The following is a 27,380-nucleotide window of genomic DNA, read 5'->3' as shown; positions in this document are numbered from 1 at the left end:
CTCCACCGGTGCCGCCTGTCGGGTATCCTCCACCCTTATTTTATTATTTTTTTCGTCATATTCTTTTTTTTTTAACCTGCAAATGTGTCAGAAATGTTTGGATTTGAGGGTGGTGCCGCCTATGCACTACCCTCCATCACTTGCAATGGCCCATTTTCGTATATGATTTTAAGGGCATCCTATTTTAGTTTTTTTTCATATTATTATAGTAAAAATCTCCTAGTTTAGCTTGAATTTTGATATTTTTTATTAAAAAAATAGATAAATTAAAATTTTACCCGTTTTTAACATTATAAATTGATAAAATATAAAAAAAATTGACTCACATAAAAAGGAAACAAATTTATTCATCTATTAAACAAAATAAATAAAATACAATCTCATAACATTCTCTAATTATTTGGATTAATTGGGTTAAATAATTGAGGCACCATCAGCTTGTATGAATCATGAGACGTCTAAGCTTAGCTGGCTGTGTTTGAAATGTTGATAAGCGTTGCAACGTGAGGATCTTAGGGTCTCTGCTCTGCCCCACTCACGGGCTACTCTATATTCTAAGCCTAACCAATTAGAGTTTGACTAATGTTTGACTTCCATCCCTCCTTACATTTCACATGACTAATATTTGTCTCCTCTCCTCCTTGGTTTTATTTATTTACTCAATTGAGTTTTCCATGCAGTCACCTATGTCATCGCGCCTCTATTTACCATTTCAAGTTAAGGAATCCTTTTATATTTGGGTTAAACCACAATTTCTTGTTAGGTTGAGACTCAACTCGATAATTATTTTTAAATTATTTTTATTTAAATTTAATCTTTAAATTTAATAATTATTCTTATATTAGTGTATGAAATTTATGATTTTTAAATATTAATTTGATAAAAAAGTTGAAAACCCAATAAAATATAGTTGTTAAATTAAAATTTAACTTAAATAAAAATAAATTCAAATAATTATCAAATTCAAGAAAAAATAAAAGAGAAAAATTATAAAATTGAAACCCAAAAGAAAAAAGGAATGGTAAATGGGATTTTAGTGGGGTTAAATAGAAGAAATAAAATGGAAAAGTTGAAATGAGTGGGGAATGGGAAGTAATAACTAATAAATAATAAAGGTCCAAAAAAACAAGCATCAAAAGTCCTCCAAGTCCCCCCACAGCTTCACGTGACTCTTACAAATATAATGGTTAATGGGGGAAACAAAAGCGATGGCACAAACAGGAGGAACGATGCCCCAAACCATCCCCATAGCTTTCCTTCTTCTCTTCTTCTTCCTTACTTGTTTCTCTGAGCCTATAACTTACCCTCCCCAGACCAACTTAATGTTGCCATCCGACGCCGTTTCCATCCTCTCCTTCAAATCCAAAGCCGACCTCCATAACAAGCTTCTTTACGTTCTCAACGAGCGTTTCGACTACTGTCAATGGCGAGGCGTCAATTGCATTCAAGGCCGCGTCGTCCGCTTTCTCCTCCCCAATTTCGGCCTCTTTGGTACTTTTCCCGCCAACTCCCTCTCCCGTCTCGACCAGCTCCGTGTTCTCAGTCTCCATAACAACTCCCTCTCCGGTCCCATCCCCGACTTGTCCTCTCTTTACAACCTTAAGTCCCTGTTTCTCGGCCGCAACCATTTCTCTGGAACCTTCCCTTCTTCCATCTTGTTTCTTCATAGATTAACCTCCCTCGATCTTTCTTACAATGAATTGACTGGTCCCCTTCCAGTTAACTTAACCACATTGGACCGGTTAAACATCCTCCGCCTTGAGTGGAACCGGTTTAACGGAACGGTCCCGCCTTTAAACCAACCCTTCCTACTCATCTTCAACGTTTCAGGCAACAATCTTACTGGAAAAATACCGGTCACGCCCACTTTATCCAAGTTCAATACGACGGCGTTCTCTTTGAACCCTCACCTTTGTGGGAAGATTATCAACAAAGCCTGCACTACGCGTGCACCGTTTTTCGGTTCTTCTTCAGCTTCTAGTCCGGCAGTGCAGAGCCCGAAGGCCAACTCCGGAGGGATTGTAGCTCTGCCACCGCCGCATTTACCAAAGAAGAAGCACCAGAGACCTGGGATGGTCCTTGGATTTACTGTCGGCATTGCGTTGATAATATTTTCAGTTTTGTTAGCTTTAGCTGTAGTTAAAAAGCAAGGCGGTAAAAAGAGAGTAGAGTCGAAAGAAACTAAGCCAACAACAGCTTCATCCGAGGCAACGAACTCAAAAACCCAAGTGGAAGGAGTTTCGGAGAGAAAATCAGTGATAAACGAAATTCAGAAGCTGAAAAAGAGTGGGAATTTAGTGTTTGTTGATGGGGAAGTGGAAGGGTACAGTTTAGAGCAGTTAATGAGAGCTTCAGCTGAGTTATTAGGGAGAGGTAGCATGGGGATTACGTATAAGGCAGTGATTGATGGGCAATTGATTTTGACAGTGAAGAGATTGGATGCTGGGAAAACGGCAGTAACCAGCGGTGAAGTTTTTGAACAGCATATGGATGCTGTTGGGGCGCTGAGACACCCCAATTTGGTGCCTGTTAGAGCTTATTTTCAAGCTAAAGGTGAAAGGCTTGTGATATATGATTATCAACCCAACGGAAGCGTTTCCAATCTCGTTCATGGTATGCTCTTTTTTTTTTTTTTAATTATCCTTTTGTCGGGTTTTTGCTTCTGGGTTTTGTCAAGTGAGTTACCGAGTTTTATGGCATTTAGTTGCAGTTGCCCCTTGAGACTGTAGGGTTTAAAGTGGGTAAAGAGAAAACTAAAGTGGGGCCTCTGTTTCTTTATTGTTGTTTGATAATTGGTAATATTCTGGACCAATCGACCTTTGGATTCTGGATGAAGTTAAAGCTAAAATTATGGCGAAAAAGTAGTGGAAGTACTGAGAAAAATGTTTCAACTTTTTAGGCTGACACCGACAATTCCAGCGATGTTTTTTTTATCAAAAGCTTGCAATTTGTCCATTGCAGGTTTATTCAGTTTTGTATATTTGAAGCTGTTAATTTGCTAATTGAATTATTTGCAAAGGTCGGCTTAGTTAGTACCTTAGACAAAGTTTATTAGACCAATTCATTGCTTACAACAGATGCGAGACTTGATGAATGAACAGGTTCAAGATCAACTAGGGCAAAGCCACTTCATTGGACATCATGTTTAAAGATAGCAGAAGATGTTGCAGAGGGCCTTGCCTACATCCACCAAGCATCAAGGCTTTTCCATGGCAACTTGAAATCGTCCAACGTCCTCCTTGGTTCCGATTTCGAAGCTTGCCTCGCCGACTACAGCCTTGTGGTCCTTGCAGACTCTTCTTGTTTTACTGAAGATCCTGATTCTTTAGCCTATAAAGCGCCTGAGATTCGAAAATCCAGCCGCCGACTAACTCCCAAGTCGGATGTTTATGCCTTCGGTGTGTTTCTATTGGAGCTTTTGACAGGCAAACTTCCATCACGACATCCGGTGCTTGTGCCTCGGGATATGCTGGAATGGGTTAGAGCAACACGTGAAGATGATGGTGGGGAATATCACTGGCTTGGGATGCTTACTGAAGTTGCTAGTGTTTGTAGCTTGACATCTCCGGAACAACGGCCAGCAATGTGGCAGGTGTTAAAGATGATACATGAGATCAAGGAGAGTGCGATGATGGATGATAGTGCATCTTTTGGTTACTCATAACGATCACGTTTTCAGTTCTATCTTTTGGGATTTATGGTATGATCTGATGTCATCTATTTACACGTGAGATTTATATCATATATGTAAATGATCAGCAAATTTTCATATCAGCTTTTGATGAAAAATTTACGTGTTGCATCTATGGAACAAGTTTTGACAAGATTAAATATGACACACACACACATATATATACAAAAAATAAAAATGAAAAGCCAGCAATACACAATTTGGCAGGAAATTTCATTTTCATGATAACGAAGAAAAAAAACATAACAGAAATCTACCAGTACTCTTCATGAACTCAGTCAAGCAATCAGCTATTTCCAGCACCCTCAAGGCCTACCAGTTTGCCGACATGCTTCAAAATGTGATGATTTAACCCTCCCCCAAAAATTTGAAACTCAAATATTAGCTACGGTTGGTAAAGATTATATGGCAAGCACCGACCTGTTTATGGCTATTTACAATCTGCCTGCATTGATAGACGAAAAAGAAAAATACATGAAATGGGAATTTTCAGTCGAGCATAGACATCAGATTGGCTAATCAAGAAAACAACTAAAGGATACCAGGAGGAACCACAGAAAAAGAAAATTAATTATGTTGAATTAATTAAGACAGCAAATATGTGTATTCATCCAGGAGAATGAGCTAGCTATCTATAATCTATCAACCATAGCTTGGCTGTAAATACTGCAAGGACAGAAAACAATGTAGACGAATTAACTCAATCAGTGCATAAAGTCAGGTCACTAAAGCGCAAGGTAAGTGTATCGCCCAGACCAGGGATAAGAGAATATTTAATGTTTCTTATCATGTCAAAAAACAATCAACAAACTGGGACTGGAGTTACCTGCATTTATTTTCTCGGTAAACCATGCAGACCAGTTATGCCAGTCAAGATTTATAGATGGTGAATATAAGCTTATCATATCAGTTGAATCAGAGCTTGCGCGCAAGGCCTCGATCTCATTATTGTTTCATCACTGTGTTTAATCCATTCTGAGAGTTTCCATGGCTTCTGCCACTTCCATCTGAATTGAAGTAGCCACTGGTGATGACTTCTCTTCCACCTCCAAAGTTTTCCAGTCTGTCCCATGGCCGTTTCTTTCTGCATTGACAAATGTTCCACTGGTACCATCTGCGCACATAATATCTCTACTTTCTGATCAAGCAGAAAGACAACAATCTAAAAGACCACATGCAGCAGATAATTTACCTTCCGCCTCAGATCTAGAAATGCTACTGTGTCTGTCATAGATCCATTAACAATCCCGGGTGTAAATTTCAGTAGCTTGGGGACTGGGAGTGACATTGGTAAAAGGGGGGGCGCTTAAAACATCTGCAAAGTGTTTTGATGAACTGCGAGAGTTCCCCTGTGGAATTACATTTATAGTGAGAATATAAAATTAAGAGTACATTATAAAGTTGAATATTGTTGGATTCCTGAACATTTAATTTATTTCTAGTGTTATTAGTGAGTGCTTAGTTGGTCAGGAGATGACTGCTTTTTCCTTTGTCAAGATTCTTAGGATCATCCATTTGATTTATTTGAAGTGTTATTGGTGAGTACCAAGAGTTGGTGTGAAGATGGTTGCTTTTTCCTTCATCAAGTTTCATAGGATCATCCAACACTCATAATTCACAGATTACTAATGGACAAAGACATGAAATTATAGGTCATTTAGAAAATCCCCACCTATGGAATTCTTGAAATATTACTAGGAGTTTTGGACATGAAATTAAATATTTTCAGTCCATACATCAGTTAATGGATGTTGCATGATTTGAGCCAAGTTTGAATGACATTTTTAGTTTATTAACATTAATCATTAAAAAGCAAAAATGGGAGACTACAAGATGATAATCTCACCGTAGCTGATGTAGCCAGGGCAATAACAACAGCTTGCTCCCTCATCTTTTGCTCCTTTACAAGTTCTTTTTTCTCTGCCTCACTTTTCCATAATAGAGCTGTGAGATCCTTCAATTGCTGTTTGAGGTCCTTAATCTCCAAATCATTCTCCTGCAACTGACATCTGTTCATACAAGTACCACGGAAATCAACATGCAGGTAGTAAGGTCATTGGGACTTGGGGTTAGTAAAAACATGCCTGTGTTTTCATTCTATATCCTGAATGTGCAAAAGCAGTAATCAACCCCAGTATCCATATTTTCTGTTTGTAGGTGTTTAGTGGGCATAAGGGTACATTTTTACTAGCTTCTTGTATGTGTGCAGACAGAAAATGGGAATCTAGGCATTTCCAATGTCTGAGCTAGGAATAAATCTTCAGCTGCATTTAACCATCTATATGTAACTATTTATCTCAATAAATTTTACAGATGGGCCATGTTACTTCAAGTGTGAGATAATCAATTCGACAGAAGAAAGGGCAAGTTAAAATGAAATATTATTGAGATTCTAGTTTGTATAAGCACCTTGATTCTGCGGTAGCATTAAACAGGTATTGAAGCAAGCTCTTTGCCTCACTTAATGAGTGTACTTGGTTCCATTTCCTGCGACCAACCAAACCACACTCCCGTTCTTCTGCATCTGAGAGTTGAGACACCATTGCCTTGAGTGCATTTGTAGACATGCTAAGCATGTACTCAAGTGAGGCTATTCTTTCCATTCTTGCATTTGGTGACATAGATAACAATCTAATTGATAGGAAAAGACAAGGTAAAAGGAAATCATAAGTTATCCATTATATTTACATGATGTACTTATATAGTTTTCATATGATGTACAATTAAGTTATGATCTTGCATATTCCATCATATGCAGACAAAGCAAAATGATTATGTACCTAGAATGCCCATTGTTTACTCTGTGAGGAATGTCCCCGTTCAAAGATAATTGATCCACTTCTTTTAATAAGGTTAACTCCTCTGCCAGAGCACTTTGCCTACACAATGATTAAAGTATCACGCTTTTAGAAAGCATACAAGTACTGAGTGTAAGAGAAACAAACTGATGGGTACTTACACTTGGATCTGCTTTTCATATTCAAAACGAACTTCGCACACTTTCACCATTACTTCTAGCTCATGGTCAACCCACTTTTGCAGAGACTTTTCATTTCTCTACTGATGCATAATCAAAATTAAAAATGGCCAATATTTAGTTATGAAACTTTAACACAATAAAAAACTAGCTTAAGGTTGGATTTAGAATTGCCCATTCCTTTTGTGATCAGGTGAAAAAGAAGTTGCAAACTCAACTGTACACCATGGTTAATTTACTCTCTGTTCCATCCAAGTATATTAAGCATTTTATTTGTAACAAAAATATTTGTTTTCCTAACTAGTTTGCTATCCTGACACTTTAATCAGGATTGGAAGCCTAACCCTCATCATTTAACTATAATATGCTGGCAGATTTCATCAGATATGGCTGACCCAGAGTAACAAATTTGTCTATGCGTAAATGCTTAATTACAAACCGTTTACCTGTCCATTTGGTGTATGTCCATTGTGATTAACTGAAAATGGTAATAAACAATTAGTATATCATACAAAAGAACCGATAACAGGTTAATTTCACAAAAAAACAATTACCTGAGTTGTCACGTACAGAACACTTGTGCGCTTCTAATAGCTCTTTCAACCTTTTGGTAGCTATTGTCGCCTCTTCTGTTTTCCTTTGAAGAACCTGCAGGAAAAAGTGTGATTGTTGGTCAGAGAATAGGTAAAACCTTGACAACTCTGCCATGTCCTGTAGGTAAAGAAGTATGACAAAAGGCATGTCCAAAAATTTCATGTATAGGGGAAATTTCCTGAGAGTCTTGACTGCATCAATCCTCAGAATTGTCTGTGATCTTTTCAAGGAATGTTTATATAACCAGACCAGGTTGATAAACTGAATGCTTTAAAGAAATTTAGACTTCGGTTCATCCTTCAAAATGCAAGGGATTAATGAATAAGACAAATGTCTAGAGGCCTACCAAGAACACAAGTATTAATGCAAGTCTGCTATATACAAGTCAGACGAGGAATGAATGAATACCTTACGGGGATGCCCAACTTAGGACTCCAAAATGGGTACACAAGGGGGTCCATATTAAAATACTTTAGAATTTAAATAAAGGTGAAATCATAAAACATCAAAGACAAGCTGTGTCCGTCATGAACTGTTACCATTTTTTGGCGTTGATTCAGGGCCTCGAGTTTATGCCTTTCATACTCATTCCTCCTTCCCTCTTTTCTAAGCTGCTCAAGAAAAGTAAAATGCTAATAGAATTATAGTATAAAAAGACAATTAGATATAAAATACAAGCATAACTAGCAGGAGCTACTTTCAGAACTTTCAGAGCAGTGGAAGAAAAAGGTCACCAGCAAAAATATAAGCATCTATTAGAAGGCGAGTTTGGTCACCCTGAAACTTTTTGGAGAAGAAAAACCCTAGTAAAATGTCCCAATAGAAAGAGGTCCAAACATAAAGTAGTTACTAAAGAAAAATATTGCTAAAAGTGGTGGATAGATGCTTGGATACAATGAGGAAGTATTATTTTGGACCCAAGCACATTTGGATACTACTTCGCCTTTCGGGAAAACATCAACAAAATCTAGATGATAATAGCCAAGTTAATGCATACTCATTCCCTTTCTAACTCTAGTTTGTGTTCCATCATAGTTCATAACAGAGCAAAATGGTTTTTCAAGTAACCCTTCTGCATTTGAAAAGAACAAAGGGAAGAGTGGAACTAGACTTGTTGTTAATGAAAGGTTCAGCACCTGTAGCAATTCCTTCTCACGAGAGGCCTTCCACTGACGAAATTGTTCTGCCTCTTGTTTTATCTTGCGCTGCAATTGAACCTTCCAAGAAGAGAAGGCACATTTCCAAAAATAGTTAGAAATTTTAAGCTACAATGTATAGATGTAAACATGGAAATATCACGGGGTGAAAGACAAACTTTTTGAGCCTTTATGTACTGTATTTCTGCTTGCAATCGTTTTGCTGCGGCATCACTTCTTTTCTTTTGCTTTAAGAGTTCAACCTGGTTTTCCTGTTTCTTCTTGACGTCAGAAATCTGAAATTGGAAAAGAGAGAACGAAGAAAAAGAGAGAGAGAACAAGATGTCAATAATCAAAAAATAATATTGTCTCGTAAAAGTTTGATGATTAGATTCACAAAGTCACCTGTGCCTCAAGTGCTTTTATTTTCTGCACATTTATCTCTTGCCTCTTTTGCCTTTGTGCATCAGAATTAGCAGCATGATTCTCAACTGCAGCTAAAAATCGATCTCTGTCTTGCTGTGGTTGTGTCATACAAATTAAGAACTAGCACAAAGGCATATTAAACAACTGAAACTGAGTAAGGTCCTATAACCTGCACAATTCTTTTTTCTTCCTCAAGTTCCATGAATTTCTTCTGGAAATGCTGCTTTAGTGCTTCAGTGTCAGCTCCTCCAACAAGTTTCATCTCAGACTGCACAAAAATAATTGCCTGGATTATTAGCCCATGAGAAGATCAATTTATTTCTGCCAGAACTCTACCAGAAAAATACAAATTTATTTTAGAAGATAGGAAAGACTTTGTAAGAGATCCAAGCTTGATGCCATTCCATGCTTTTGAACAAGACAAATGCTCCTTGTAAAACTATTTGTAAGCACAGAAAATGGTTAAAAACAGATTAAAATTCCAACGTTGTCATATCTTTTTGGAACTCCTGCTGAAAGCCTATATAGATCATAAAATGAGATTCTACCTAGGGAAAGATCAACATTTATGTTTTATAAAAATAGCATCTCGATTGGAATAATAAACATTCTCTTTCAAGATTATAATTCGTTAATTGGTAAATGAATATGTCTGTGCACAAAAACCAAAGTTTACAGCAGAAACCTCTTTCTGCTCCAAGTGCTTGTTTAACTCGTTCAATTCTCTATCCATGGTATTTTGCCGAAGTGCATGCTCTAACTCTTTAGCTACTACATCACTTTCTCCAGGTTTTTCATCTGCAGAAATTTGCAAATTCAAATTAGTAATGCTGTAGTTTTATCTTTTCTAAGAATAAGACAGAATCAAAAGGGATTTTTCAATGTCCCAGGGTAACATGGATCTTATCCGTTCCCAACATCACCAACACAAGATGGGATTGAAGATGGATTTTTCATATTAATGGCCATTTAATTAAATAAGTGATCTACCTGACACCACTTCATCCATTTGACAATAAGATGAGTCCATGCTCTGAAAGGCCCTCTTATGTACATCGCTTTTCATAAAACATGCATGGCCATCCTGAGAAACAGAACAAAAAGGATAACAACCAAGCAACTTACATTTTAGAAGGTTATTTTAAGATGAAACAAACAAGAATAACATATTCAATTAGTATAAAATATTATGATCCAGTTCAAAGCATACTATAACAGATTTGCATAGAATAAAGGGAAAAGGAACCTAGACTCATCAACTTACTTGAGCGCCACTCTCACAACACTCTAGAACAGCACGTCTGCTGCAGTATTCATGAAGTTCTCGACGAAGATCCTCGTTAGTAGCCTCCAGCCATGTAATCCTTTCTTTGAGAACCTGTTAAGGTATTTTATGTGCCATTGTTGTAATATCTCCATAGAAAAATTATTCAGAAACCATTACATTGACTGATGTCAGGAAAATACCTGTATGTCTGAAGTAGGCCCTCCTACATGAGCACAAAGTTCTGCTCGTAGGTATTGTAACTGTTGACACATTTTTTGCATCTCAGTGGATATTAGATCTCTATTCACCTGTAAAATAAATGGAAAGTTGTCCAGTTACCTAAGGTGATCATTTATGATCCATAAAATTGTGCAAGGATCCAAAACTTTTAATAAAAGGAAAGGTGAGCAGTAGAATTACAACGGACTAGCAATAAGAAAAAAGCCAAGAAAACACTTACAACAGGCTTGTTCTGAATATTGCGAGCACGATTAGCATATTTCAAAGTGTTAAGACTTTCCTCTGCATTAACGTCTGCAGGACTTATACAAGCTGGAAAAAAAAAATCAACGTTTTACAATGACACTTAGTAGGAAAATTAAAGAATTTAAGCAACCAAAAGCAAGATTTACAATCCTACCATTTTACCTAAAACGTGATACAAATTAGACAGAGCAAGAATGAAAAACATGATAAGAGAACTAGGAAGCAGAGTATAAAATATGGGTTTTAGAGTATATGCATTAGCAACACGTGTCTAGAAAGCACATGAAGCCTGGCAAAAGATCTGAATCCAACCATCACATCTTAGAATTTTTGAACCGTAATTAGATTGATAATAGCAAAAAACGATGCTTGACCAAAAAACCAAGAAGTAAAGGCATAAGCTAAAGAAATAGCAGGATCCAGATGAGTGCAGAGCTTATATGTAAACCCATATAGCCTCCACATTTTTGTTTCTCTTTTTTTGCAACCTGCGTATCAAACATATGAAATATCTACCAAAGATACAGAGATTATATAGTATAATTTGGGGATGATAAGATAATATGGAGCAAAACAGTTGTCAACAGAGGGGCTTACAAAAATGACTAACTGGTGCACAGATTTCATGCATTCCAGTATCAATTTTTCTGGTGAAGAAAATACGTTGTTTTTTTTTTTTTCTCAGCAAGAAAATACATTGTTTCTTTTTTTTTAAAACAATACATTGTTATTTAGATATGTACCTATCATAACTGTTTTGCTGTTTCCACCAAGTGAATCCTGAAACACAAGCAGACCATATCAGAAGAAAAAGGCAGAAAACAGAACTTTTGAACTTTCTTTGAAGTTCCTAAATTACAAGCCTTTTTAAAGGCTCTAATAACTTAGGCCTTTTAAAACATGTAAGATTGAGATTAATAACATAAGAACGAAGATCATGAACCAAAAACCTAGATACTGCTGTACCAAAATTCACAACAAATAAGTGTTCAGCCTCAATTTGGTAAATTAGTAGCAAAGAGAAAATAAAACAATTAGAGAGCATTACTCTTTTAAGTTTTCCAACAAAATGCTATAGCTATAATTGCGACACATACGAGTAGTGTGTCGTGAGAGTTTATCAAAGCATTTGATATATACAAAATTCAATAAGGCTGAATGATCCTTAGTTTAAGGGCCTCTCTATATATATATGTATATGAGATAATTGAGAAAGCTAGAAATTGCTTTAAACTTGCACATACTTTGAAATTATGTCAATTTTTGGACATCTCGGTATCATCAGTTCAAATTAATTCTGCATGAATCTAAAAAAATAAATCTAACCTGCAAAAGTCGAGTCAGTTTGCTATCACGGTATGGAACATGCATCCCTTCTTTACGCTTTTTCTCATTCCCAAGGGCACTGATGACATTGCCCAGTGCAAGAAGCCCTCTATTAATATGAATAGCTGCTCATGAAAATAGAATAGGATATTTAACACAGCCATCACACAAGGATGTATTAAGTTTATATGCATATATACAAACCTTCTTTCAACCGAAGACCGTCAGAACCTGTTCTTTTTGCTCGTTCAGATCCAGCAAGGTCCACCAAATGGAGCTTCGCACATAAATACTCTTCAGACATACCTTCATCCGGAGTGTTATTAACAGCAGAAATTGATTGCGTTTTGTGCATTTGTTCTAATGTGATTGTGAAGATGGCATGGGATCGACTATTAAAACCATAAGTACGGGACACGTCATTAAATGACGGAGATTAACAGATGGGTTTCGGAATGAAATAATCCATTCCCACAAAATAGCTTGAAGTTTCAGAAATATATCAACTTATTGATTCATTTAAATATTTCTTTTGAGATGAAGTGGAGAACATCAGAAGTGGAGACTGTACCTGGACTGGTTATTCATATTTGTGCTCCCAGTTGACCGGCTTATTGATCCATGCTCCAGGCAAGTAGCCATTTCTTGCAGCGTACTAACTGCAACTTCAGTTGATCCAGCTAGTGTTATAATTCCATTTGATGATTCACGTATTTGTAAAGGTGGCCTTCCTGGAACTGCTGTTTTCACAGCATTCCCTTTAGGAGTAACAAGTTTGCCTACAGGTTCTGAATTCAGTAAATCCCTCACCTCTTCCCTCAGGATCTTCAGATTCAAACCAGCAAATTAGGTTACTCCTCAGAAATGACATAGTATACATTGAAAAGAAACAAATAGTCTACTATATTTTCAATTCATTAAACATATTTTACAGTGACTAGAGAGAATTCCATTTCGATTTTTCAAGCAGCCAGCAGGCAACAAGTAATGTACCTCTATGAAGGAAACATGTAGCTGGAACTCTGTTTGACGCTTCAACGTTTCAATTTTCTTGAACAACTCATTCATAACTTGAGGAATCAATCCTGTCTGGCAATCATCTTTGGTAGATGTTCCCATGGTATATGTCTTCCCAGATCCTGTCTGCAACAGTTGCGCAAGTCAACCATGAACATAATTAAAGACATTTAAAAAAAAAAAAAAAAAAGCTGATGGAACTTAGAGCAGCTCTCGTATGTCAATTCATATTACCTGACCGTATGCAAGTACAGTAGCATTGTATCCTTGGAATAAACCATCGACAAGAGGAGCAACGCATTCCTTAAACATGGAAGAGGATGGAGAACCATCATTTCCATAAACTTGATCAAATGTAAAGGAATGTGTCCCAATTTGCACCTGAACACATAGCCCAAAATTATTAAACTAATAACCTAAAAGAAATAAAAACTCCATTAAAGCTTTAACTTTTCCCGTACTTTATAGTTGCGAAATTATTAAACCCAGTAGAACCACAGTGCATAAATATACTATACTCCAAATAAGCTTGTACTTCAGTAAATAAAATTTAAGTAAATTCAGTCTGAGATTTTTCGTGCATGCATTTAGAAGGCATGATTTTCTTATAAATTCTACCTTTCAATCCTCACTCTGCCATGGCAATAATAATAATAATAATAATAATAATAATAATAAAGGATTTTGGAAGAAACTTCAAATGCATCATTACACTAGATAGTGGTTTTCTTTTTTTAAAACAAAAAAATATGAAAATGCTATAATAGGGTTGGATAAAAGAAGGTTTAAAAATATTATAATTAAAGAATAATAATAATAAAGTCGAAAACTAATACGAAATGAAATCATGCTTGAACTTAACAAAAAATGGCCTGACGCATACAAAAAATAAATAAATACAGAAATGTTAAAAAATGAAAAAAAAATGTAAAGCTAAAAACGGAGTACCTGAGGCTTTCCAGTAGTAACAGTAACACATTCTTTACAACCTTGAGTTCGTTCGTCGCCGATAAAAGGCCTAATATGAACGGCGACCTTCACCGAGCAATTCTCAGCTGCTTCCATTATCAACAACGACGACGGTGACGACAAAAGAAAAAAAAGAATCCAAAGCCAGAGCCTCGAAACAATATTTATTTAATTTAATTTCTCTGAGAAACAGATTATTCTCAACCGCATTCTCAATAAGCTCAGATTCGATTTGGGTTTAAAGAAAAAGGACAAAAATGGGAAGGCGGTGGTGGAGATGGTGGAAGTGGTGGCGGTTAATATAACGAATTGGAATAGAATGTATGGACAAAGACAGTTAGAAGCTATCAATATTTTCTTCTTCACTGCTCCTATAACTTCCACCCCAGCACCTTGTGTGTCCATTTTATAATCCACCCCCAAAAAAAAAAAAAAGAGCGAAATTCCGGAATACGCTTTGTTCAATTGTATTACATCAGCTCAAATTAGTAACAAACTCAAGAATTAAATGCATAAAAATTACGTGGGAGTGGTTTTAGATCACGAATTGGTGGCGAGAAGGATTAAACAATGACCACACTTATGGGATTTAATAGCGTAGCTGAATTGTTTGGATGGGAATCGAAGATTGTAAGATACTGAACTTTGTAAGGTTGATCATTCGTATGTATGTGTACGTCAAACCATAGCTTTGGTTGCTGTAGTTTTAATATATCATCATAAATGTACATCCTTCCTTTATTTTGATTTCTTGATTTAAATTTTCTGTATTTCTTATTTATTTTGTTCCAAATCTATACCACTCTTTATACAAAAATTTCAGTTTGTTTGTGTGTGTTTTTATTATTACCCAATTTAATATATTATATTTTACAATTTTCATCTTATAATATTGTATTATCTTTTGAGAATATTACAATTATAAATATAATACTACTAATTATATATATAAAATCAACCCAATATAAAATGTAATAAATAAAAGCCTTGTACATAAAATTGCACTGCATTAAAATTGACTTAATAACAAATTTGACTACTAATGTTTACATGTTTTGTCACAATGATGTTAATTGTATTTTTGAGCTTTTTTGCCATTAACCTTTGTTTTTTTTCTAATGATTTGATAAAAGTACCGTTAAAAAAATTAAGAGGGATGATGTAAAATATTTTTGTAAGATGTAAGTTATTACTTAAGTAACCTAATAAAATAATTAGATATGCTCAAATATATTAAAATCAACTTGAATAGTCACAAATAATTTTGGTAGGCGTTATATATATCGATAATATAATGCAGAAATTTTTCTTTCTCAATTGTATTAAAATAAACTTATATTTGGTATTAGTTTTGGCTATGAACCTCAACCTCACAAATAATTTTGGTAGGTATAATGTTGAATTTAATTTTTAATGTTTATATCTTTTATTAATTTGATTTTTAATTTTAATTAAATTTGAGGGTTTTTATTAAAAAATATAAAAAATTAAAAATTCAAAATAATATACCTAAAAAACTAAATACGAAAATGGTATAGTCAGGGTGGTCACGCCACTCTGAAACGCGGCACCACCCTGACATGACTCCTCCAACAATAAAAAAAAATTGAAAAAGAAAAAGAAAAAACACTGAAAACGAAAAAAAAAAGGTCATGTTGGTGCTAGAGGCGGCACCAGTGTTGCCTCTGGCAGAGGCGGCACCAGTCTTGCCTTTGGCAGAGGCGGCACCAGTTGTGTGGGTCCCATAGGCGACACCTAAGCACTATAAAACCAAGCGTAGCCAGCAACTTCGGGAGCAAGAATCAGCAGCAAGGAGAAGAAAATAAAGGGAAAGAAAGGAGAAGAGAAGGAAGAAAAAGGAGAAGTAAAAAAGAAAGAAAAGAAAAAAAGAAGGTATAATTTTTTGAATAATGAATTTTTATATTGTTAAGTGTTTTTGCTGTTATTATTATTGTTGATTTTATTATTTTTGTTGTTAGTTATTAATATTGTTAGTAAAAATCCTTGTTATTATTGTTAGTAAAAACCATAATTATTGTTAGTTATTATTATTGTAAAAAAAACCTAAAAAGCCTATTTATGTTATGTAAAGAATGTATTATTTTGTTATATGTGTTTTAGGTAGGTTTTTTTACCCTTATTATTTAAAAATAAAATAAAATAGCAAAATAAGTTGTTTGAAAGATTAAGTACCATTTTGGCACTTTTGGCACTTAATCTTTCAAACAACTTATGTTGGTATTTTATTTTATTTTATATTATTAGGTAAAAACTGTTTTAGGTTGATTAGATAATATTTATGAAATTTATTTGGCATGTTATAGATATTGTTAGAAATGGCAACATATTTGGTATTACGATGAAATAACAACTTCACACAAAGGGAGAAAGTTGATAAGATAATGAGAGAAGTGCAAGATTACAGAATGAAACCAGAAGAAGACATTGTTCAACACGTTATGACAGTAAATAAAAAGATGCAAGAAGTGTTGTGGAAAGGTTATGAAATGATTAGGAAGAATAAAGTTCAGTACTTAACCCTTAGAGGGACATTAATAGAACGGGAACATCAAATCGTTTTAGACCAACTTTGGAAGACATTGGTACCTCGAACCTATTGGAATCTAGTTATATGCTTCGTAAAGTTTATAATCTCTTATGGAGCAAGGAAAATAGTGAGACAAAGTATAGGTTTACGAAAGTTGACTGGGAAGCAAAATGTGATTGACATACCATGGATGGATAAATTAGATGTTAGGAAATTACCAAGAGAATTTCTAATTTCAATACCTGTTATAAAAATTGAAGAGGAAGAAGATCCCGAGGAATTCCCAAATTGGATTGTAGAAGATGAATATGAAGAGAATCAAGAATATCTAAATTGGATTGTACAGTATTTCCCAGAGAGGGTCGGAGATGGAAGAAATCATAGAACTAAATTTAAATGGTTAAATGTAAAGATAAATGTTGTTTATGTATAAAATGAGAACTAAAAAACTATAACCTTATGAATGAAAAAAATTGCATATTGTTTAATTAAATTTTTTATTTAAGTAGTTTATTTGGTGTTCGAAATTATTTTGAGAAAGTTTGTTTATTTTTTAACAGATTGAGCATTGAAGATGGATAATCAATTTTTCGTATGCGTTTATTTCGATGGAATTATCTTGACAACAACCGTTGGATGCATATTTGAATGTCGGCAACAAATAGTAATGAGATTTAATAGAAATGTCTCGTTGGATGATATGAAGGGAAGAATTAACGTAAAAATTGTTAGACATTGTAGGAGAAGGATCTCGAAACTTTTCTACAAGTTTCCAGTTTCGACAAATCCAATCAAATTCACTGAAATGGAACTTGTAGACGACAAAGACGTGGAGACAATGATCGCTCTTTACTGTGGGAATGGGAGTGACAAAAATGCACCAATTCACTTATTTGCTGAGTTAGCCGGTATGAAGGAAAATGAAAATCTCACTATATATGGTGAAGAACATAAAGCTCAAGAACCATGCATGGTGGCTCCAATATCGTATGTTGATAGTGAATCGACTATACGTGGGATCGATATCGATCTTAATGTTACACCCGATATGGATGTGGTTGGTGATGATGGTTACGATAGTAGTGATCCTTGTTATCAAGAAGTCGATAGTGATAGTGATCCCAATCCCAATGTGGATGATGTCCCCGATGATATTGATGATGAAGACGTGAATGACGATGGAAACATTAACGCATCTTCAGTCGGGAACCAGATGCGACGTGTTGTGATTCACAATAATCCTGGGCCACACATGTCGCTCATAGACCCCGACACGGCGCATGTAGCCGAGTTTCCAGAGTACTCTGAAATACTTCCTGCTCACCGATTGGCCGTAAATTCTGATCCTGAAGAGTTATTCGTCGGTCAGAGATTCGAAAGTAAAGAAGAGTGCGTATTTGCTATTAAGCGGTATAGCATGAATATATCAGTAGATTATAAAGTTGCAATGTCTAAACCGACATTATATACTGGGGAGTGTTGGAAGTCAGCGGAAGGCTGCAATTGGTGGGTACGAGCTGCATTTATTCAAAATTCGCAGATGTGGGAGATACACAAATTTGTTGGGCCTCACACATGCACATCAACACGTATGACAGAAGATCATCAAAAACTTGATTCTAAAACTATCTGTACGTTGATCATGCCAATGGTGAAGGACATGCTGACCATTAAAGTTTCGGTACTGATTGCTGAAATATAAACACGATTTCAGTATCGAGTGTCATATCGAAAGGCATGGATAGCAAAACAGATGGCAATGGAGCAATTGTATGGGGATTTCGATGCATCGTATAACAAGCTACAAGGATGGATAGCCGCTATGCGGGAGTACGTACCAGGGACCGTCATTGAATTACAGACACGACTTTATTACGGCCCGAACGACCAACTACAGTCGGGAAAAAGAATTTTCCATCGATGTTCTGGACGTTTGATCCATGTGTGCGCGCATTTCCCCACTGCAAGCCATTTGTGCAAGTGGATGGGACCTGGCTATATGGAAAATATACACAGATCTTACTTATTGCGGTTGCTCAAGACGGCAACAGGAACGTGCTCCCGATAGCATTTTCCATTGTAGATAAGGAGAACATGGAATCCTGGGAATTCTTCTTTACCAACCTGCGGAGGTATGTTATTAGCTACGATAATATTTGCATTATCTGTGATAGAGGGAAAGGATTAATTACCGCCATTAGACGTTCCGGTGTACCATGGAGATCCGTTTACTGCATCCGTCACATCGCAGCTAACTTCATTAGAGATTATAAAAATGCAGACTGGAAAAGACAATTTGTGAAAATAGATAAACGATTGCCTTATCTTTTTAATATAAGTTTTTAGAGCAATATTGTAACTTATCTTTTCTTAATACATATACAGTGTACGAGCTAGAGCCACACATTTTTCGCCAAAGAATGACTCAACTTGAAAGTGACATGGAGGGTCAAACGAATACATCTTTCCGATAGTGGTTGGGTACTATGGAGCCGTGGCAATGGGCTCAAAGTTTTGACGAGGGCTTTCGTTATGGTCAAATGACCAAAAACTTAGTGAAGGGGGTCAAAGCTGTATTGTTGAAAACACGACATCTTCCGATTTCAACAGTCTTCTCGGTTACATTCTACAGGTTGGCTACCTTGATGCCAAGAATGGGTCAGCAACAAGTTAACCAGATTGAGGCGGGACATGTGTTTGTCGAAGATATTAGGGATGCAATGGTTGCAAACCGTCGGATGGCGAGGTCGATGAATGTAGAAATATATTCATGATGCCTTGAAACGTTTCGAGTTACGGAGACTATTGGTCGTCGACCCGGTCTACCACCTAGGTCCTATGGAGTTGATCTCCGGAATAGACAATGTGATTGCAGGAGATTCTAAACACTTCATTATCCATGTGCGCATGTCGTTGCAGCGTGTGCTAAAGTGAACCTTAATGTTGAACAATTTGTCGATGATGTGTACACACTTAATCGCACGTTACGTGTATGGGAAAACGAGTTCCCTGTCCTGTCCGACCTGTCTACATGGGAAGTGCCTCCGATAACTTTTGAACTTGTCCCAGACAGAGGGCTACGCAGGAATCTGAGAGGTCGTCTGTAATCAACTAGAATCCGTAATAAAATGGACATTAGGGAGAAATCCGACGGTACTCGTTGTGGATTATGCAGGTTAGCTGGTCATAATCGGAGTAAATGCCCGCAGCGAAACTATCATGTCGGACAATCGTCACGATCAAGTAGGAATTGAACTTATGTTGTAATGTATTTATTTTATATGAAAAAAATTGTATTGCAAATATTCCTTTATATTTGTTAAAAATCCATCAAGCTGTTTTCTGGAGTTATAGTTACGAATTTATTTATATCTAGAGCTACGGAACTCCAAATTAAGATCCGCTAATTTTTCTAGAAACTAAGCTTACATATATTTTTACCATAAAATTTTTAGAATTTTTGATTTAGCCAATTAGAACAGTTTATTCTTTAAAGTTACTCTTGCTTTGCTGTTCCACAGCTTTGACCTTATTCACTAAAAATAAATTATATTATAGTACGGGATTTGGATAATGTTCTTGTCTATTTATCTTGAAAATATACTTATTAAAGATTCTAAGCATATAAATTTCAACTCATAAATATTTTTGTGCAATTTTTAATAATTTTCTGAAATTAGAATAGGGGATTCTAGAATCATTGTGGCTCTGTCTCACAATAATTCAAATATCTCATAATACGAAATTCTTTTACTTACACCGTTTCTTATATGTGAAACTAGACTCAATAAGCTTTAATTCCATATTTCATCCAGCCTTTAATTCAATTTCTACAATTTTTATTGAATTTTCAAAGTCGGTCTATTGCTACTGTCCAAACTATTTTTGTACAATATAATGATATTTATCATAATATCATTTTCAACTAATCATGAACTCACCATTTCATAGATCCCATGGTCAATTACACAATAAAACTTAATAAAATCATCATTCAATTCTCATGAAACATACATAACCAAACATTTTTACCAATTACCTACACTCAATCAACGAATTAGTCACATATACAAACAAGGTAATGGTTGAGTTTACATTTACTCAACTTGCATATATAACTACATATGTATCATCTATTTCATACGTCCATGAAATATCTATATATACTGGTAATAGTATGTTCCAATTTAATTAATATTCCAATTACATTAACGTTGTAATGTATTTAAAGTTTGTTCCAATTTATATTACAAGACTAAGTTTGATTCAAGTTTTAGTGTTTTAATGTTCAAAAATGTCCAAATTAATCTAATTTACGTTATGGTCAAATTTTGTTCCACGTTTCAAAGTTTCAACTAATCTAATTAAATATATACAAAAAATACAAACTTTTTAATATCAAAATCGAAGAAACCCCTAAAATTGATGGTTCGATGGTGTGGTCCTAGGGGTATATTTCTGCGGAGATCGATGTTCACGTTGTGGGTGATTGCGACGACCAACATCCTCTTCAGTCGCAAGTGAGGGTGTCTGATACATAGAAGAAAAATCATATGGCTCGAATGGAATCGATGAACTTGAGCCGGGAGGAGTGCCATGCTGCGGTGGATACAACCTAGTAGGAGTGGAGTACTGCAGTGGATACGGGCCGGGGGTAGTGCTATATTGCGGTGGATATGGGCCGGGAGAGGTGTTATGCTGCTGTGGGTACGACCCAAATATATCAAATTCGTAATGGTATCCGCCCCCCGATGAGCCCGGGAAATTGTCATTGCCCGCCAAATCCAGATGATAAGAAGTATCAGCTGATTGTGAATGCGATGACGAGCCCGGGAAATAGTCATTGCCTGCCAAATCCGGATGATAAGAAGTATCAGTCGAATGCGAATGCGATCGCTCGTACTCGACCTCCGGCTGTACCTCGGGCTCCGGCTCTAGGTCATGCTCGGCATCTGGCTGTGGATCGGGCTCTATATCGGCCATTGGCTCGTATGCCCTAGATCGCTGCGCGTGTGGGGGGACTATAGTCGACTGCCCACCAAGTAAATATGGCTTCCCCATACTAAAGTATCATTGTATGTACTCTAACGATGGGCGCAAATCGGAAGACATATCCATTTGAGGTCTTCGACCCATCTGACTTTCCCACACCGCAATATATCTCCGGTGCGTAACCCCCCAATGCTGTCTATGTCTCCCTCTCTTGTTCTTACCGTGAACCTCCTCATCCACATGCATTGGCGGATCCGGGATGTACTGGATGCAACCAAACTGTCGTAGTACTCGATCCCCGTGGTACCATTCGACTACATTGAAACTGATAATTGGTGCGTTAGTGCACCATAAATGAGAATCATCGTAGGCAGACGAGGGTATAATAGCTGCAATTTCTGGTCTACGGTATGGCATCTATATAAACTGCATGATTAATACCATGATTAATATTTAACACGGTTGGAGTAAGATATACAAAGCAATTACATGTCATGAATATTTGAATAGCTTACCCCTTCCCCGGCATGTTGTTCAATCATCAGACGATATATAGGGACAGTGTATGACCTTCCGATACCCGGATAAATACTCCATCTACGAAAACAATTTTCAAGTAAATATAGTATCATTAGAATAGTATCATTATAAAGAAATTGTCAATTACTAACAAGTTAAATTTTCTCACCTGTTAACTAACGGATATACGTATAGTTGGTGACTAACCGATGACAAGAATGACATCTGATAAAGAGCCCATGATTGCAACAATATAAGGCATCCGCCCATGTCTACAGCATTAGGCTTTGTCGTCCGACAAAGCTCAGGATACAACATAGCCAGAACTGCGGAACCCCAACTATAGGAGCGAACACTACGCAGATCAACTAACAGAGGTAAATACTGGATATGAACCTTGTTGTTGTTCGAATTGGGCATCAATACACCCCCTATGATATGCATAATGTACGCTCGAGCTGTGCACACCAACTCTTCTTCGGTGGCATTATCTGATAAATGCTGAAAATTGTTTTAGCCATGTAAATTTCAACTCCGAAAAAATAGACTCGACATCGTCGGGCGAGGCTCTTAGTAGGCTATAACAAAGTGCAACCGGCTCAGCTATCGCACTTACGCCCTTGACGGCACCCCCGTCGATTGGGAGCCCAAACTGTAATGCAACATCCTCCAGAGTGACTGTGCACTCCCCACACGGCAAATGAAAAGTATGGGTCTCCGGTCGCCAACGCTCGACCAATGCAAATATTAAATCATACCGCAAATCGAACGTCCGGGTCAATGCTGCTGACCCGAATCTAGCTAGCTCCAAGTAGGGCATCGGTCGTGCATCCGAGGAATATCCTACACCATTCACCCGGCCCCTTAATATGCGGTACGAGTCCTGACAGTGTTAAATTACAAAAAATAGTTATAATAACATAATTTATTTTCTTAAATTACGTAGATCTTTTTTTTAATGGAACCATTGCGTAACAAATAACAATATAATTTATTACCGTATTATTAACTGTGTCACATATGTGAGAAAGTTCCTTATTGATCAATGAAGCCATTGCGATGCTGCAATTTCAAAATAAATTTGGTTATTAATTTTAATGTTTGATAGATTTTAAATATTTATTAGAATAACTTATAAAAAATAGCAAACAATTTTTTCAACAACATTTTTTTTGCTATACTACATTAAAAATTAAATATATCCAATTTAAATACAAATATTATTATTATTTTAAAATGATAATAAGTAAAATATTTTCAGATATTATTTTTATATTATTTTAGCAAAAATGTTTCAAATGTATTATGTAAGTGTTTTTATATTAATTTAATAAATAACACCGGTTTTGACACTTTTTTCGTATTTTTTATTTTCGTATCTTATTTTTTAAAATATATTACTTTCAGATTATTTTATTTCTTTATATTATTTTAGTACATAATGTTTCAAATGTATTATGTAAGTGTTTTTTATATTAGTTTAATAAATAACACTGATTTTGGCATTTTTTCGTATTTTTATTTTCTTATCTTATTTTTAAAATATATTACTTTCGTATTATTTTATTTCTTTATATTATTTTAGTATATAATGTTTCAAATGTATTATTTAAGTGTTTTTATATTTTTTAATAAATAACCCTGATTTTAGTACTTTATTCGTATTTTTTATATTATTTTTAAAATATATTATTTTCAGTATTTTATTTTTTATATTATTTGAGCAAAATTGTTTCAAATGTATTAGGTATATTATGTAAGTGTTTTTTATACTAATTTAATAAATAACCCTGATTTTGACACTTTCTTCGTATTTTTTCAGTATCTTATTTTTTAAAATATATTATTTTCGTATTTTATTTCTTCATATTATTTTAGTACATAATGTTTCAAATGTATTATTTAAGTATTTTTATATTTTTTAATAAATAACCCTGATTTTAGCACTTTATTCATATTTTATTAGTATATTATTTTTAAAATATATTATTTTCTTATTTTATTTTTATATTATTTTAGCAAAAAAATTCAAATGTATTACTTAAGTGTTTCTTTATATTAATTTACTAAATAACCCGATTTTGATACTTTCTTCGTAATTTTTTATTTTCGTATATTATTTTTAAAATATATTATTTTCGTATTTTATTTCTTTATATTATTTTAGTACATAATGTTTCAAATGTATTATTTAAGTGTTTTTTTATATTTTTAATAAATAACCCTGATTTTAGCACTTTATTCGTATTTTTTCTTATATTATTTTTAAAATATATTATTTTGGTATTTTATTTTAGCATAAAATCTTTCAAATGTATTATTTAAGTTTTTTTATATTAATTTAATAAATAACCTGACTTTGGCACCTTGTTCGTATTTTTTATTTTCAAATTTTATTTTTAAAATATACTATTTTCATATTTTATTTTTATATTATTTTAACAAAAACTCGTCACCACCACTTTTCCCAAAAAGTTTTTTCAGTATTTTATTTCTTCTCGTATTTTATTTTTTCATTAATATATTTTTAATATTTTATTTTTATACTATTTTTGTAAAAAGTTTAAAACCCCATCACATAAAAATAAAAAATAAAAAAATTCTATAATAAGTCAAATAAATTTAAAAATCTTTTAAACAACCTAAAACACACACTTAACAAATAAATTACATAAAATAATAGCAAAAAATATTCTTTACACATAAATGTTTAATACTTCAATGAAAATATAAAATTAATACGAACATACCTTAATATCTCTTTTTAACCAAATAACACCTTGCAAAGAAATAAAATAAAAATAAAAATAAAAATTATATCGATTTAAATCTAAAACAAATAACTTAAACTAACATTAATTACTCAAATTTATAAAAAATTACATTTTCTTTCCTTCTTTTTCCTTCCCTCTTCTTCTTTTCCTTCTCTTTTTCTTTTTCTTTTTTCTTCTCTCAACCGACGGCCTCCTTCTCCTCCTCTCCTTCTTTTTCTTTCTTCTTCTTCTCTTCTTTCCTTCTTCTCTCTTTTTCTTCTTCTTCTTTGTTCCCGAAAATGAAGCTTGGGGACCATATATTATGGTCCCCCAAACAAAAAAACAAAATCCCTCTGCATGAGGGGTCAAATCGGCAGCAAAAGCACCTGGCACCAACATGACCCATTTTTTTATTTTTTTCATTTTCAGTGTTTTTTTTCTTTTTCAATTTTTTTTTCTGTCGGAGGAGTCACGTCAGGGTGGTGCCGCCTGTCAGAGTGGCGTGACCACCCTGACTATACCATTTTCGTATTTAGTTTTTTAGGTATATTATTTTCAAATTTTTTAATTTTTTTTATTTTTTTAGTAAAAAACCCTAAATTTGACCTTTAATTTTTGGAAAAAAATTGAAATTTGACTATCAACATTTTGAAAAAGAGTCGAAATGATTTTTTAACGAAAATACGGGCTAAAATGTTAAATTTTTACATGTGGTATCTTGCAAGACAGTCCATGTGTACTTCATACTAATTTCCTTTTTTGAATTTTAAAGAACTTTTTATAATTGTTTGAACTTTGATTTTTTTTTTTACAATTTTTTAAAAATTAATTATTGACATGACATATATAACAAATAGTGTCATGTAATCATAAAGTGCACGTTGATTACCACACCAACAATGTTAAAAAAATTTAGTGTTTCAATTAAAGAAAAATAATTTGACTCTTTTTAGAAGGTTAATAGTCAAATTTAGCTTAAAAAAAGAGGGTCAAATTGATAGAAAATGTAAACGTTAAGTGCTAAATTTATCATTATGTCTTTTGGTTAAGTAACATAGGGTTAATGCACTATTTGAAGCCTTAAATTGATAATTGTTCTCATATTAGAGTTTGAATTTTTTTATTCAAATTAGTCTTTAGGCTTAATAATTGTTCCCACATTGAGATTTAAACTTCTTTTGTCCAAATTAATCCCTAATATTTTTTTTAAAAATTTGACAAACAAAAAAAAATTCAAACCTAATATAAAAATAATTACCGAAAAAGAAATGCTAAATGCTAAATTCAGGCAAATAGTGCATAAGAAAGTAGAAAATTCATATATACATTACACCTTGTACTTAATTGAAAGGGCAAGATTAGTAACTAACTAAATTTAATTCATTAAAATAACGTGTAAATTGTTTCCTACCACAAACTTGTTTTCTTTTTTTTTTTTTTTTCTTGAGAAAAGTTAATGGCAGGTTTGAATGAGGATTAAATAAAAGCATGAGGACATGGATAAAAGATTGCTTGAATTTGTGAGTTTGTGACAGTAGCAAACCTGAAATGCTTGGACCAAAATTGAAGCCTATCCAATACTAAAGGTAAGGTTTGATTCAAAAAAGTGAAAAAAGAGAACATTAAAAGAGTTGGATGAGATCAAATATTTAGTTGTTATAGTTTTAAGATAATAAATACATTGTACATCTTTTAATGTGATGTATTTTATGAATGTCACAATAATTTATAGGGATGAGGCTATATTTAGTCTTTAAATTTACTAATTTTTTCTAACTTAGTTTTTGAAGTTTTTCTATTTTTATATTAGTTTTGAAATTTGATAATTTTTAAATTTAGTTTCTAAATTTAGATTTTGTTAAGATACGATGATTTAAAATTTTAATATATATAATTTTTTTAATTATTCAAATGATGATGTGATACAATATCTAAGTTCGGAGACTAAATTGAGAAAACTGCTAAGTTTTGGCATTAATGTGAACAAAAAAAATTAAAGACCAAGGTGAACAATATTGTCAAAATCAAGGACTAAATGTTACTTTATCCTAATTTTAGAATAAAAACATGTTTCATAACCTATTTTGAATCCAATTCTATTTGAAATAAATCTCAAAAGTACAAATAAATTTTAATTTAATATACATATGCAAATTTTGATTATATAATTGTATACAGGATATTTTAATTTAAATTTAGTTTTCACAAACTACTAACACCATTATTGATGTAGTACAAATTTAAAATCACATATTGTATAAATAAACAACTATAAATATACAACATAAAAATAAATAAAATGTATATACTTCCAAAATGTACTAATAATATTATTTATTTAACTATTATAATTTGAGTGATTAACTTAGTGTCATAAGTTGAGTAACACCAATTTAAAAGTACAACCCCCCAAAAAAATTATCCATTTATAAGAACTCTTGTTCCTTAAAGAAAAGGGAAAAGACAAACATATAGTGCAAAAAACCTGTTCACATAGCTATACAACATACTTTTATCATCATATAAAGTGACTTTGTCACATTCCATGGCATGAATCGCTGTAAGAAGCCACCCCTATATTCTATATTGCAAACAATTCACACCATTTGTGGGGAACTTCAATGAGATCCATGGCTCAACTAGCTTATAATGCCCCTAAGAGCACGGATCAGTAAAGTT

The 27,380-nt window shown here is 34.1% G+C and overlaps 2 protein-coding genes across 2 annotated transcripts; one reads left to right on the top strand and one right to left on the bottom strand.

The window, feature by feature from the left end:
• Positions 1-1,082: 1,082 nt before the first annotated feature.
• Positions 1,083-3,789, top strand: LOC108473979 (probable inactive receptor kinase At5g67200). Its single transcript, XM_017775817.2, has 2 exons — positions 1,083-2,613; positions 3,102-3,789. The coding sequence occupies exons 1-2, from the start codon at positions 1,191-1,193 to the stop codon at positions 3,662-3,664; spliced, it is 1,986 nt and encodes a 661-aa protein (XP_017631306.1). The 5' UTR covers positions 1,083-1,190; the 3' UTR covers positions 3,665-3,789.
• LOC108473978 (kinesin-like protein KIN-4A) lies at positions 3,583-14,304 on the bottom strand. Its single transcript, XM_053021475.1, is given in 27 exon segments — positions 3,583-4,136; positions 4,518-4,805; positions 4,884-4,992; positions 4,994-5,040; positions 5,538-5,700; positions 6,101-6,322; positions 6,472-6,570; positions 6,651-6,748; positions 7,115-7,146; positions 7,223-7,316; positions 7,802-7,873; positions 8,399-8,479; positions 8,578-8,694; positions 8,804-8,917; positions 8,994-9,092; positions 9,510-9,622; positions 9,815-9,908; positions 10,089-10,202; positions 10,292-10,399; positions 10,552-10,643; positions 11,321-11,357; positions 11,904-12,028; positions 12,108-12,295; positions 12,475-12,728; positions 12,897-13,046; positions 13,155-13,301; positions 13,869-14,304. Coding segments are annotated over 26 exon segments (3,099 nt in total). The 5' UTR covers positions 13,986-14,304; the 3' UTR covers positions 3,583-4,136; positions 4,518-4,592.
• Between the last annotated feature and the right edge of the window lie 13,076 nt (positions 14,305-27,380).

The sequence above is a fragment of the Gossypium arboreum genome, chromosome 11 (genome assembly GCF_025698485.1).
Source record: "Gossypium arboreum isolate Shixiya-1 chromosome 11, ASM2569848v2, whole genome shotgun sequence".
NCBI lineage: Eukaryota > Viridiplantae > Streptophyta > Magnoliopsida > Malvales > Malvaceae > Gossypium > Gossypium arboreum.
This window is presented reverse-complemented; position numbering and strand designations above follow the sequence as displayed.